Source organism: Thermobia domestica, chromosome 5 (assembly GCF_964235325.1).
Source record: "Thermobia domestica chromosome 5, izTheDome1.hap1.1, whole genome shotgun sequence".
Taxonomy (NCBI): Eukaryota; Metazoa; Arthropoda; class Insecta; order Zygentoma; family Lepismatidae; genus Thermobia; species Thermobia domestica.
In genome coordinates this window covers 116,221,644-116,237,861 of record NC_137458.1, presented here as the reverse complement: position 1 = coordinate 116,237,861, position 16,218 = coordinate 116,221,644, and the positions used below count along the sequence as shown (strand labels likewise).

Sequence of the window (16,218 nt, the reverse complement as noted above, 5' to 3'; positions counted from 1 at the left end):
AAATTACTCTTAAAAAGACAAGAAAATTACATCTCCTTGTCCTCTAACTAAAATGGTAACTGCTATAGAATTTTCAATAACGCAAAACAATTGAAAAACATTTCGATGCTCTTCAGCATAACTGCAATCCTTACCTACGATAAACTAATTCATAAATGAAGTATATTTACATTATTCTTTTCTTTTTAATACACGTTTTCGTGGATCACGAAGTATCACCGTCTTGAAATTCCTTTTTGAGGTCATATCAAAACCTTTAATTATGTCTCCTTCTATGTGTATGACACTGCAAATTTTCATTTTATTCCATATCTAAGTCTACATAAACTTTTCAGAAAAGGAAGGACAACAGCGATTCTATTTGGATAAGGTGTGTATGTATACTGAAAAAGAAAAAAAATGCGTCATTCACCTTTTGGAAAGTTCTTTTGAAAATCTAGAAGTCACTAGCATGACATCTTTGGAAGATTTTTGTTGCTGTCTTATAGTGGAGTTAACACAAAATCATACGGTATGGCACATAATATTATACTTGCCAACACCAAAAGACAGTAACGTTCCATTCGTCCCCCCGACGCGCCATCACGTACGTGCAATTTTACGAAAAAAAAAAGAGAGAGAGAGAAAGAAAACACAGGGGCCCACACACGAACTTTTCGTTTGAGGAAATCTCCCACCTACTCATTTGCTTGTTTCGTATTAACCCAATAGAACTGGACCAAAAAGAAATGTAAAAAGAGTTTGCAGATTGCTACTTCCATTGTCTTCATTTATATTTTATTCTTTGTTGTCTTTTCCTATTACTACATCTATCACAATGCAAACGTATCTAACTTCAGACTAAAACTGCGTTTTTGCTAGCAGATTAGCTCGGCTTGTTCAACTAAATATAATACCCGATCTCGACCAAACACTATTCTCCCCCCCCCCCCTAAAAAAAAGAAAGAAGTATAATGAAGTGCCATAATTTATTATCTTCATTATTTTCTCTGAAATTGTGACAAAGTAATAAAGTATTTTGATGTAAGGTCTTGGATTCGATGTTTGCGAAGGGTCTATTTTCCATTACACCATACGGCACTGTTTCTCAACCTGTGGTTCGTAGACCACAAGTGGTCCTCGAAATATGTTCTTATGATCATTTGGGATTAACGATATATTATTAGTAAATTCTAAGTTGAGATAACGACTTCAATCAATCGTACAATGTCAGAATTGAAAGGAAATGTTTTCTTAAGTGTTTAAAATGTGATTCAATTCAATGAAACATGGAAAATCAATTCAAAACGTAACGTATATACTAAAAAAAAAATCCTTCATTAAAATGTACACATGGTCATGAAACAAATCCAAATCATAAAGAAGTAAATTGAAATAAGTGCACTAAATTGTGGGCAATAATCAGCATTGGTTCGTAAACATAGTTTTAAAGGAAAACGAACAGAATTAAAAACATTAAATGTAAAAATATACCGTTACCGGTAGACCTGTATTTATATATCGTACAGCTCACGATTACATTTTTCCTCTGCTATTGTTAGATGAAATTTCAATCACTAAGGGACCGTACCGTTACCGGTAGACCTGTATTTATATATCGTACAGCTCACGATTACATTTTTCCTCTGCTATTGTTAGATGAAATTTCAATCACTAAGGGAGTATTCTGCATGTCCTATTCAGTTTTATTTTATATGATTATACAAGAAAGTAGAGTACTCTTCTAATGACTTGCTATATTGTTGGTAACTATTTGTAGTTTATCATAATAATTAGGTTCTCGAGTACGGAACTCATGAAATGACAAAGATTTATGAAAATAATTATTACCAATTAACTTTCGATGAAAATTATGAATATCCTGAATCCTTTTCCAACAAGTTCAAAGAAGAATTAGATTTCTGATAGAATAAGAGAAATAAAGAGCTCACAATACTAAAGAGAAATAAAGAGCCCACAATACTAATTAGATGATGTAATATTTTGAACACCGTTTATGGATCATATAGTCCATAGCTACCTTAAGCTTTCCCACACTAAAATATATATTTAAATAAGTTTTTTTTTTTTTTCAGAGACTTCTGAGAAATGTGACTACGGAAGATCCCTTCAGGGCAACACACTTCACATTTACTTGAAAGAAAATGTCGACCTTCGAAATACTTCTTTCACTTTGCAAGTTGGTACACAAGAGCTCTCTCAGCGCTTAAATAATACCTATTCATTTCCATGTGATAGTGTCTCATACTTTTGATAATACATCGATCAATTTAGAAAATAATGATAAACTTTTTTTTAAGGGAATCTTTTCATTTCTTCATTGAAGGTAAATTCCTACGTTTTGGTTCTCACAGTTGTATTGGGATTCCTAGCGTGTTCGCCACCCACATGTCTTACGGCTACTAGCCAGACAGCACGCACGGCTTCACATATCACGCACACAACACAATTGTTTATTACACAAATAAAGAGTAAAAATTGAAAGAAAAAAAATATTCTTGGGGAATTAGTACTAGCATCATTGTTGCAGTCAAACAGTCCACTTTCCTTCTTTTTGCTCTTCAACGACATTATTGCTAATTTTCTCCCAAAATCACATCTACTAAAGATTTTTACTCCAATTATCTTCCATAATTTATACACAATTTGTACCAATTGGATCTGAACGTCGTTGGAGAACCTGTTATAAGGCAACTAGAAACAGTTAAGAAGTTCAAAGGCAAAAACGAATGTTTCAAGAAGAAACTCAGGTTAGCCTTAAGGTCACGAAATTCTAAGAAGCCCTCAAGGGCTTCTTCACAAAACTGAAACCGTCTGAGATTTTCTTTTTTTTTTAATCAAATCATTTTCATCATACAGAAGATGGAATAAAAACAGATTCAAAGGTCAGCTCTTCTGAACAAATTTCATTTTACTATATGTAATAAAACAGTTTAACATGATGACGTAAATGGAAAGGAGGTGGTAGTTCTATAGGTCCATTATGAAGTAATCTCCCATCTTTGTCAATACCATCAACTTTTACAAATGTTTCAACGAAACAGTCTTTTAGTATAGAGTGATTGGATGTCCCGTTTTTAATGTGATTGTCTCATTTTTCAGAAAGCTATTCAGTGTCCCGAGAAAACTGCAAATGAAAAAAAAATCCGTTTTATACATAAATACATGGAAGTTCGTCGGGATCGTAATACGGCAATTATGGACGCGTTAAAATATGGAATAATACTTTTGATAAAGTGCATACTTTCAAATATCTAAGATCAATATTAACAAACGAAAACCATAATCACTAAGAAATGTCGATATAATCACTAAGAAATGTCGACAAAAAGCAGATAATTCGTGTTATTATTCAGTTCAAAATATCTTGTCGTCGCGAATTCTGTCAAGGAATTTGAAGATTAAAATATATACAACGATAATCATGCCTGTTGTTCTGTATGGTTGCGAAACATGGTCGCTTACTCTGAGGGAAGAACATAGATTGAAAGTAGTTGAGAACAAGATCCTGAGACGAATATTCGGACTCACGAAGAACGGGAATGGGGTATGGAAACTTCATAACGAGGGTCTACATAATTTATACGGTTTACCAAACATTGTTAGGGTCATCAAGTTTAGGAGGCTCAGATAGGCACGTCATAGCCAGAATGGAATAAAGTAGGAACGCTTTCAAAGTATTAACTGAAAGACCAATCGGAAAACGACCATTAGGAATACCTAGGAGCAGATGGGAGGACAATATTAAGATTGATCTCGCAGAAATAGGAATACAAAGTAGAAACTGGATCTAGTTAACTAAGGATAGAAGTCAGTGAAGAGCTTTTGTAAATGTGGCATTGAACCTCCGGGTTCCATAACCCATAAAGTTACTTCGTTAGTTTATAAATAAAAAAATAAACGTCCCGTTTTTGGCTTGTAGCTACTTAGTATAATCACAAAGCATTTTTTAAAAAGGAAACATCAACTCTTCCGCAATAAATTTAGCCATTAAAAAGTATTACATTCAAGTAACAATTGATTCCCTTAGTTCTGTTTCCTGATAAATGTTAAAAGAGAACACAAAAATTAAAATTGGAATAAGGTTAAATAAATCTGGTTCTTCTGAAAATCTAGAGACTTCTTTTCGTCATTGGCATGAATAACGACCGATCAATTACTATATCTAGGTGGAAATGAAATCTTTAAGTTTTACGTCAAACGGTTATGCCGGTTAGGCTAAAGGAGACGGTGATAATGAGAGATGAGTGAAATGGTGGAATGAAGAAAGTGGGAGGAAACGGGAGATCCCCGAGAAAACCCACGAGCACGGTGTTTGTCCACCACAAAGTTCACTTGGCGGGGGCTGGGATCGAACCCGGGACCCCAAGCACCAGAGGTGAACGCTCTACCACTGAGCCACCGCGCCCCCACTATATCTAGGTGGGTTGTCAAACTATGCCAGTTTCTCGAGTGTCTGTTTTGTATTCATTCTCTAAGTCTGACCACTCTGTATTATAGTAACTCTAGTATTAAAGAGTAGTACAACGGAAACTCCTCCCAGTAGAAACTTTTCTACTACAGGGAGGTATCAAAAAAGTTAGTGTAATCACATAGAAGAAATCCACTCTGGGAACTCTGACACCATGATGATATTAGTCCTTTTCTACGTAGTCAACGGTGCCTAGCGACACATTTTTGCCAGCGTCCTTCACTTTCCGTAATCCCATTTTGTAAAAGTCTGCCGTTTGGTTTTGAAACCACAGTTCAACCTTCGTAAAGACATCATCCCTACTGTCAAAATGGCGTCCTCTGAGTGGATGCTTCATTTCTAGGGAAAAAAAGAAGTCTTGGTGCTAGGTCCGGTGAGTATGGGGTGGGCAATATTTCATGTCCTAATTCCACTATCTTTTTCATAGATACACGAGCGCATTGAGCTTCTGCCAACAGAAGCATCCCTTTTGTGACCAATCCACGATGCTTCTTTTTCAATTCCCCTCATAACTTAGGAGATGGGAATAATAGGTACTTGTAATAGTTTGCTCCTGTGGTAAGCAACCTGTCATGATAACCCTTTACAGTCCCAGAAAATGGAAAGCATCACCTTTGCAGCAGACTTCTGCACTTGACCTTTGTAGATGTGGAAGAGGAGGGGTGTTTCCATTGTTTGCTCATTTCCTTTGTTTCTGGGTCATAAAGGTAAACCCAACTTTCATTTATTGCCACTAGTCTGCCGAAAAGCGCTGCAACTTTTACAAGTGAATTTTAATTCTTATTTACGCTCTCGCCTTCGGAGCGAGCGGTCCCGGGCTCGATTCCCGGTGGGGGAACTGAGTCCAAAGAGCGTAAAAAGCTTTTTCAGGCTAGCATCCTGAATGAAGTTTTCCTGGGGTTTCCTCATTCACACCAGGCAAATGCCGGATGGTACCTAACCTATAGGTCCCAGGTCGCTTCCTTCCTTCCCTTTCCCCGGATATGCGCTTGCTGAGAGGCGTTATACCTTATACTTGACGGGCTAAATGGCCATAGATGCCGAACGCCCAGAAATCTAAATCCTAAATCCTTAACTCTTATTTTAATACGCGCGCTATTATTGAATCTAGTCTGAGCTCACTCTGAAACTTCAAGACCAGAAGAAAAAAAGGAATTATTCGTCTCTAGTCTTATGTAAATCATCACAACTTAATTTTCATCAATTTATTGTCAGCTTCGAATAATTCAGGAAACTAAGTAGTGTTAAAAGAACTTTCCTTTCCCAATGACTTTGGCACAAAACAAGAATCACTTTATACAAACGAGATCATGTATGGTAGGATCTACACTCATCCTTTGGTGTTACATACCTCGCCTTAATAGATATCGAAAGCAATGAATAAAATGTAGACAGATTAAAGCTCATTGTGGACTTCTCAGAATTTTTTGATAAGTTATAATTAAGGAAAACTTCAGAGCGGTAAGCAGTTCACATTAGATATTTTTTTCAAGCATCCACTGACAAGGGATATTGCCTTCTCCGTTAACAGCTTCTACCTCAAATACTACAATCTAGCACCAGTAGTACATCACTGGAGCTGCGAAGCTCCGATGACTCACAAGGGAACATCTTATATTGATAGTAGCATTGCCCCATCAAACAATGCACAATCGATAGATGAGTGAAGAAAAGTGAGAAATCCAAAGTTTTACGGGCCGACAAGCGGAAACACAGAAGATACAGAGGAATGAAGGATCTAGAATCATATGAAGATAGCAATACAAATATACACTGACAGAAAGAACTTCAAAATGATTAAAGTAATCGAAATGGCATTTACCCAGCAGTATAGTAAGCAAACATTGTACCCACAGACATGCTCAATTATATCTTTTGTAATGTAGTGTTGCCAACTGACGACAAAATGAAGTTCTGAAGCGACCTTCTTCTCATAGGGAGCAACATACTACGGAGCGCTTTATCAACAGCAACACTACAAAACTGATTACCAATAATGTGTGAGGTGAGGTCATACAAGCGCATGCATAATTTCAGTTTTGTGTGTTGTGTTTGATACTATTCTGATTTTCCACTAGGGCAAAACTGCTTCGACACTGTGCTTTGTCCTCTATTTCGTACTTCAGTGATTATATTCTTGTTTGTGGTCTCATATTTTGGTTTTAACTAGTTCGAATCGTGTACTGTATGTACTCTTCTACATCCAAAATTCATATAGGAATTTATATAGGCCTATCGTCAAACTTTGGCAACACTGTACATCAAGACCTCATAGGTATGGTTCTACTCATAACTAGATTTGCTAGATGTTATAATTTGTGTTCCATGCAATTTAACAAAACTTTATTATTGCTCAGTTGGCAACACTGAATTACATATAATGTTATTAAGCATATCTGTGGGTACAATGTTTGCTTACTATACTGTTGTATAAATATCATTTTGATTACTTTAATCATTTTGAAGTTCTTCCTGTAGCAATGTATCTCTTGCATTGCTATCTTCACATGATTCTAGATCCTTCTTTGGATTTTTTCCTTTTCTACACTCCTCTTTCGATTGTGCATTGTTTCATTGGGCAATGCTACTATCAATATAAGATGTTCCCTTGTCAGAAGAAATTCCAGCAAATGAAGAACGCCTCTTTATCACTCACGATAAGTCTGATTTTAAGCTGAGTTATAAATTTACTGTATTCTAGTGTATATTTACAGTGTACCAGGTATTTTACACTGGCAGATTGAATAATGTGCTAGGCTAAAAATACAGTATTGTATATTTTTTTCTGTCTTTAGTAATGTAACTGAGATATTAGCCAGTACTTAGTGCCGGGAGTTACGGACAAATCAGCAACATTGGACCTATGTTCTCGCATGTTATCCCTTAAAACGAGGAGTAAGCGTAATCAAATTATTCTTATTCACCCCATATGAACTCCGTGAACTTTAAATGTTTTACCACAAATGTTTTATCACTTTACAGACTAATTTAGGCATAGTAATGATGCAGACCTACCTAAACAACTGTATTTTAAGAAAACAAAATTACAAGTATATTGCATGAATTGTATCAACGTCAAAGCTTTTGTAGAAGAACCTTATACAAGAAGAAATACATTTAATTTTGATTTGGTTGTCTGGAATAATGTTAACAACACAAAACAAGTTGTGATCGGGAGTTGGTACGAACGCAAATTATAAAAACAGAGGGCGAGAAAGTACACGTGGAAGGGACAAACTAGTATTGTTAATGATGTGATTTGAAACGAACAAAAGCAATGTTAATAATGGGAAAATAAATCTTTAAGAAGGAACAGCTTGTGTTGTGCATTGTTGAATAAAATTACGAGCAAGAAATTATTAGTTATTATAACAACTACGGTTAACGAATTTATTAAATATTAGGTTAGTGCGAATGAAATATCAGCTTTGATCTCTGGAAAATTCACCTCAGCGACATAACATAAAGACGGTCACCCGTCTAGTGTCATAAATTCTCTATACCCATTCGGTTCGGAAAAAAGGCTAGGGTACTCAGTCGAGGAGCCAGTGGTTTGTTGAACAGGGTCGTATGAAAATACAGTAGAGCGTCGATTATCCGAAGTAATTGGGGGACATGGGTGTTCGGAAAACTGGTTTGTTCGGATAATCGAACTGTACATGTTTATTTGCCAAAAAGAAGTACTGTACAGTAAATTTATTCATAAAAAGAAGTGTGCTGATTGTTGAAACACAGCGACTGGCGGCTTGGCCGGTCAGCAGCGCCTTATGAAGGCCCCATTAGAAGCAATGTTCCGCCAGCGGTGGCTCAGTGCGGCGACTACTGTGGGAAACTTGGTTTGGGAGTGAGGGGGATGATGGATGGTAGGGTGGGAGAGTAACAGGTGCGAGCGAGTACACAGTTTGGTTAAGCGGTCGTTCGGTTGACCGACGTTCGGATAATCGACGCTCTACTGTATACCACGGGGAATACACAATTGCGAGTGATTTTTTCAACGAATTCAAACTGGGACACACTGCACAGCAAGTCAAAAAAAAAACAGTGCATTTGGGCCAGGAATGCCAAATTAATGCACCATGTGCCCTTGGTTTGTCAAATATCGTTTCGGTGACACCATTGCAAAATAAGACGCATAAGCACCGACTAAATCTTGTTCCGATGAGCTTCTTGCAACACAGAGGAAGCAGATAATCGAAAAAGTGTTCGTGTCGTTGAAGACGAGTTAGGCATACATGGTATAAATGGTAAGATGTAAATATATATATATATATATATATATATATATATATATATATATATATATATATATATATATATATATATATATATATATATATGTGTGTGTGTGTGTGTGTGTGTGTGTGTAATTCATTAAAGGATTAAATTTTCTAATTGGATAATTATACCAAAAAATCTTATAGACTTCCACAAAAGTTAACTTACAGCACAGTCTTATTTGTCAATGGTCTATACTGTAACTATTTTGTCTATAACTTTTTAAATGTTATTTGGAAAGGTTTAAAAAAATAAAAATAAAAGGTTGAATGATGAAGTTTTCAACATGGTTCTATTTGAACTTTTTCTTTTGATCTTTACTTTTAAAAAAGTATATTATTATTATTATTATTATTATTATTATTATTATTATTATTATTATTATTATTATTATTATTATTATTATTATTATTATTATTATTATTATTTAGGTGTTGGATTAAAGATGCGAAAATGATTCTTCATTCACTATTTTTAAGCTTGTAAAGTGGAGACTTTTACCAGCCATTAGAATGTCTTCCCTTATTGTTAGGCGTAGATTTTAAAGTACTTTTATTGATTTTAAGATAATGAAATGAAATGAAATCTTTAACTTCAACGTCCCACGGTTATGCCGGTTAGGCTAAAAGAGACGGTGATAATGAAAAATGAGTGAAATGAAGAAAGTGGGAGGAAACGGGAGAACTCCCGAGAAAACCCACGAGCACGGTGTTTGTCCACCACAAAGTCCACACGGCGCGAGCTGGGATCGAACCAGAGACCCCAAGCACCGGAGTTGAACGCTGTATCACTGAGCCACCGCCTCCCGATTTTAAGATAATCCTGGATAGTTTTGAGACCAATATTATAGTAACTATAGTTATATTGAATATAGATTTAAAATGCTACATAATAATTCTAATGAAAAATAATGTTTATCAATAATCATGGGCGATGATTAGGAGGACAACACGGGGCAGTTACCCCTACTTTTTTGAAGTGACTCCTAAAGTATAGGCCTATAGTTTCATTTATAAATGTAAAGTTTTTATATATTATTGATTCATAGAAAAAAATGGTGCCATATAATATTTACCGTTGCGTGAGTATGTATGGGTTATTTGTCTTCCCGTGGAGTTAAGAAAGCTACAGGAATTGCATTCTAATTGCCATGGAAAATGGCCCAAAAATTAACCTATTGTAGCGCAACAGTTCCAGCATACATTCATTCCTTCTTACAAGCAGGGGCGTCATTTCAGACTTCGCTTGAGGGGGACAAAAGCGCTACTGACATAAGACTTTCACGTTTCGTACTTGTATATTAGTAAACAATCTATTAAAGTAAATTCTACAAAATCTTGGGGGGGCAATTGCCCCCTCCTGCCCCCCTAAATGACGCCCCTGCTTACAAGGGTTCGATATGTTAGTCATCCGCTTTGAAACTAATTGAGAGAACATTTCGAAAAAAAAAAAAACTTTTACATACTATCCTTTAATTGCACAAAAATCGACAGTGCCGAATATATCATTATTCATTACTGTGATTAATATTAATTCTTTTTATTTATTTATTTTTTAAATTTGTTAATAAATAATCTAATCACACAATTTTCTAGACAAAATTTTCAGATGTTCATGAGCAAGGAATCAAATTTCTCCTTACACCTTCGTTCTTTAAGACTACATAGGGTTAGTACCTACTTGTGTAGCTCTTGTCAATTTAGGGTAGGTAGGGGAAAATCGGATCACCTTTGCAGAAAAAGTCAAATTGGAAGTTTAATATGCTTCTATTTAAACGAAAACTACATGTCTAGTAATAAATGAACCTTCATCTAATAGACTATAATGAAAAGTTTTTTTTTTTTTTTAATTTTACAGTTCTTACCCCCAAAAATTTCACTTTGTATCAGGTGATACATCGATCCGATTTACCCCAATGTTGTGGGGTAAATGGGATCAGTGTTGGGGAAAATGATTGCGATATGCAAATGCAGCAAATAAACTTTTTCTTACCAATAGCATTAACACAACTTTCGCGGAACCACGCTATACAAGTCAGACACTCTATCCAGTCTCCTGCCTTGTGACTTTTTTCGTGATAGTAGGACATCCGGCAAAATCCAAACTCGATACTTCATTGACTGCTGTTGTATTTGACGATGAAACGTTTTCCTCTTCGGTACTCTGTCTTTTTGCTTTCATTCTGTCCTTAAGAGCATGAATATGTGAATCTGATATATATGATTGAAGAAAACCTGTAAAAATACGATTGAAACTACAATACTAAATGAAGTACATTATTGGGTGTATGTTTATTGTTGTTGATCATCGAGCGCGGTTTATAACTAAAATGACATTTCTTGGAAGATGGACGGTTAAAGAGAGATTAATTGATTGATCGAAAGGGTTTGGGTAGGCGCGTCGACAACGAGGTCTTTTGCACTCTTCTGTGACAGTAAAAAATCGAAGTACCCAAGAACAAAAGCATAGTATCTCAAAAATAATAAATTAAAAGCGAAGTCTGTAGCACGTAAAACGTGTCGTCATTTACGAATTAAAATGTCATAGCATTTAAGAAATGTGCAAACTCGATACACAAATACAAGGACTGGTTAGTACGCAATGACAAGCTAATATCTGCCGGGGCAGCTCGGCAATAGGTGAACACGCGTGGAGCAGCCCAGTAGTAATGAATATGACAGTGCAATATAGAAGATTAAAAGCAAGGAAATTCTATGACAAGCATAAAACCACCTTGAAAACACAGAGAAACAGTAGATAAAATCAGAAACAAATAAATTAAAAGAAACGTGAGAAATGCACTCACAAATCAGTCAGGAAGTGCGCATACTGCAAGTAGGTGAAAACTTTCTGGATCATCTGGACATCGTCTCCAAGCAATTTAGACATATCAACTAGTAAGCCAAGGCGAGCTCGCTCAGGAGCAAGAGGAAGACATTCTACAAGAAGGTGGCAGATAGTCAGTAATGCACCACAATGGGTGCAGGAAGGTGGGTTATGCCTACGTAACAGGTAGCCATGGGTCAGATGGCTGTGCCCAATACGCATGCGTGCCAATCGTCGTTCTTCCAGTCTTGAAGGACGAAAACTCGTGGCCCAAACACCAAGTCGCGGCTTGACAGCGTGCAATTTATTCTGAAGGTGCTAATCCCAATTTGTCTGCCAGCGGTGAAGGAGAAGACAGTCGATTACAGGACGAATATCGGAGCTGGGGAGCGATGACTGATAGTGAAGTCCTGTAAGGGCAGCTTGTTTGGCAACACGGTCAGCACGCTCGTTCCCCGGAATACCAGCATGGCTAGATACCCAACAAAATTGGACGTCGCAACCTGCGAGACGTAAGGAATGGCAGAAGGGTAGAATTTGTTGAACTATGGAGTGCACAGTTGACACATCAATGACTACATAAAACACTGCTGGAGTCACAGCACAGGAGAACATGTCGAAGATGGCGTCGACGAATATAATGCAGTCTCCAAAATAGCAACTAATTCAGCAGTGAAGACAGTGGAAGTAGGATGGAGCTTGAAGAAAGCGCTATGATGATCCGTGACGAAGGCACAGCCAACAGAATTTTCATGCTTCGAACTATCTGTGTAGAAGACAGCGTAGGTGCGGTACGCAATCAGAAAAGAAAGGAATTGACAAAATCCTTGACCTGGTGACAGATTTCTTAAACTGGTGGTAGAACAGTCCATGGAGGAATGGACAGGATGTCCAATGTACAGCTAGCAGGGACATCTAGTCCAAGAGAAGCCACAAGGTCTATAGCACGAATGCCAAAATGCCGAATAGCAGTAGGTCGTGCTTGATATCTGTCATAGCAAGCAGCAGCCTCAAGGGCGAAGGGCGAAGGAAGGTCAGGTAGGGCATGGATATGAATGTAATAGCACAGAAGCAGGCAGTTCCGACGGTGTGAAAGAGACGGTTCATGAGCCTCGACATAAAGACTAGGAATAGGGCTGGTTCGGAAAGCTCCAAGCGCCAAACGAAGGCCAAGATGATGAACAGAATTCAGATGACGTAGGATGGAAGGTCGAGCAGAACCATATGCAACACAGCCATAATCCAATTGGGAGCGGATGAGTCTACGATACAGACGCAGCATCTCCACACGGTCAGCACCCCACGAAAGATGAGACACCAAACGTAGTAAGTTCATGGAGCGAAGACAGCGGTACTTCAGGTCTCGAACATGAACAGCCCAGGTAAGTCTTCCGTCGAACTCCAAGCCCAGAAAACGAACATGATCCACATAGGACAGTCAAGAGCATCCAAGGAACATCTCAGGATCATAGGCACATTGACGAAGGCGACAAAAATGTACGCAGTGTGTTTTGATGAGAGTAAAGCTGAAACCAGTAGTAGAAGACCATCGGTGAAGGTTTACACTCTTTCGACCGAGTGCCCCCACCGGGAATCGAACCTGGGACAACTCATACCAAAGGTAAGAGCATGAGCAACAATGCTACGCAGGGCACCACTATAGATAATTCTAGTATAAATATAATTCAAGTACATGATCATTATTATTAAGTATTCTGCCTTCCGGCAGGTCCTGGGACTAAAGTTTTTTTTTTTTTTTAATTTTAGATTTAGGCTTGGAAATGTTTCCTCTACGTTTTTCGATCTTCAGCTTCCTCTTTCAACTCCCAATATTTTCTTCTGTTTCTCAGATCATCTATCAGTTGTGTTCTTCTTCCTATTTCTCGTTTTCCTTCCATTTTTCCTTCTATGGCGCTATGAAGAAGACATTTCTTCGCAAGATGTGTCCAATCCAATTGGCCTTCCTACGAATAATAGTGCCTAGAAGTATCCTCTTCTCTCCTATCCGTTTTAAAACATCGTTTGTAGCTCTTTCTCTCTCCATTTTATCTTCTCCATCTTCCTCCAACACCACATTTTGAAACCCTCTAAATATTTCTTCTCTAACTTCCGTAAATGTCCAAGTCTCTGAACCATACAGTGCAATGCTCCAGATATAGACACCTGACCAATTTCTTCACAAGTTCGATACTGAGACTGCTAGTTAAGAGAGATCATTTGTTGAATGCTCCTTTGGCTATGGCCATTCTTGACATGGTTTCTTTGGTGCAGTAAGCGTCTCTCGTCAAAATACTTACCAGATACTTGAAATTCTCGACCTCTTCAAGTTCTTTTTGTTCTACTCTGACCCGTAAGGGCGCGTTTTCCTGGGATATTCTCATGACTTTTGACTTTTCGATGTTGATTTCCATTCCATATAGTTTTCTAGTGCCAACTATTTTGTCAATCATCTGTAGTCATTCTTCGGTTCTAGCTATAATAACCGTATCATCTGCATACCTGATCTTGTAAATGATCTGCCCTCAAACCTTGAAATCTCCAATTCCCATTAATGTTTCCTTCATTAAACACTCACTGTAAATGTTGAATAATTGTCACGACATACAACATCGTTATCTGACTCCTCTTCCGATCTCAACACTACTGGTTTCTCCTTTATTCAAGTGCAACTTCACTCGTTGTCCTATGTACAAGTTTCGAATGAGTCGTCGGTCTCTCCAAGTTGATTGCGATTTCTTTAAGTATTTTCAAAAGTTTCGACCAATTAACCCCGTCAAAAGCTTTTTGCCAGTCGATGAAACACAAATATAGCTCTTCCTTCACATCAAGAACTCGTTCGGATATAATTCTCATCAAACCAATAGCATCTCTGGTACCTTTTCCTTTTCGGAATCCAAACTGATCTTCTTCTAGCATCTCTTCTATCTTACATTCTAGCCGCCTGTTCAGTATGCCTGCAATAATCTTTCCAGTGTGGGAAATAAGATTAATGGTTGTGTGCTCCCTGCACTTCTTTGCTTGCTTTTTCTTGGGCAATGCAATCATTGTAACATCAAGAAACTCCTTTGGCCATTCTCCACTCAGATGGATGTTGTCAATAAGTGAAAAAACTGAAATCTTTCAGTTTTACGTCCCACAGTTCGTCTCCTATGTACATGATATGGTTATGTATAGTGAAATGAACTGCGTTTACATCATAATCAAAACGGAAAAGTTAGTTTAGACACATGAGGCATTATGCAGAGTCGTTTTGATGCATGATTAGCGTCATACTAAAAGTCTGACTACTGCAGGAAACATATGTTAGTCGAACTCTTTAGAATGGCACTAATCACGCGTCAGAACAACTCTGGATAAGGCCCATGATGACTAAGTCGTAAGATAGATACAATGGACTATCGAGTTACGAACTCTTCATTTTACGAAAATTTCGGTTCGAAAACAAGTTTGTGAACAATTTTAACTTCGGCTCGCGAACAATATTTCGGGATACGAACTCTCACCCACGCATGTACCAACATTTCCAAGTGCCTAGAAGTGCTTCTGCGCGTTTCCCATTATATGTATTCAAAAACTACTTGTTCTACTTTGTGCTTTGTGCGCGTGTGTGTTTTAATTTTTCTTACTGTTTAATTTAGCGTTCCTTATTTGACTTTAAAAGAGATAATGTTATTTTCATTCCATATTCTTCATCACAGAAAAGAACTCTTAAAACTTAAAAACTACATAAATAGTACGTTTGAGTGGCTGGAATGGATTAATTGTATTTACATTAATTTCAATGGGAAAAATAATTTTGATTTCAGTTTACGAACAACGTTACGGAACGGATTAAGTTCGTAAACTCATGTCCACTGTAATTCTAAATAAGAACAATTCAATATATACAAATTTTATTTATTTCAAATTTGTCGTTTCTGAGCAAATACTATATATTTGAAGTTTCTTATTCTTGTAAGAACGATTACAGCAGAAATAAGACGACTGTTTAGTACATGTGCTGCCATCTCACGGTGTAAAATTAGAACTTCAATGCTACCATCTATTGACGAAAGTAAAAATTAAGTGGAATAAATATTTCAGTGAATTTATAAGATGGATAACGATCTTATTGTTAGAATAATTTTTGGATTTGGAATCATATTTTCCTTAAAAAAAAAAATGTATTTGGTGGGTTAATACGATGGCAATAAGAATTCTTTGTGTATGTACAAAACTGATAGGTGAAAGACGATGACAATGATTTTCTTCTCAAAACCAACGGTCTCGTCCTTGATAACTTTATCAATCCGCCATTATAAGACTGGTTACATGATATTATTATTATTATTATTAATAATAATAATAATAATAATAATAATAATAATAATAATAATAATAATAATAATAATAATAATATAATGAGGAGAAATTTTGAAGAATGTACTACTTAATTCTAGTACATCTTTCTAATTATATCTAACTAGCATATATTACCCGCTTCGCTGGGTTGAAATGAAAATTTAAATGCACAACTCCATATCTCATGTGTTTAATACCCGTGAAATATGCTTGCAGTAAATGTTAACATTATAGCGCCTGTCATTTATGTTAACCCGCCGAGTGACACGGTCATGCGGGTTGCATATAAATACGTTTATTTTTAC

The 16,218-nt window shown here is 36.8% G+C and overlaps 1 protein-coding gene across 2 annotated transcripts in view; it reads right to left on the bottom strand.

Annotated features, from left to right (window-relative positions):
* Trmt61 (tRNA methyltransferase 61) overlaps positions 1-16,218 on the bottom strand; it is a 224,387-nt gene that overhangs the window by 165,559 nt on the left and 42,610 nt on the right. The window contains exon 4 of one of the 2 annotated variants that reach the window (XM_081758961.1): positions 10,632-10,980. The exons of the other annotated variant lie outside the window; for it this stretch is intronic. Coding sequence (XP_081615087.1) covers positions 10,790-10,980 — 191 coding nt within the window. The 3' untranslated portion in view covers positions 10,632-10,789. Of the gene's footprint in view, positions 1-10,631; positions 10,981-16,218 lie in introns of those variants that run through there. 2 annotated transcript variants of the gene reach the window in all.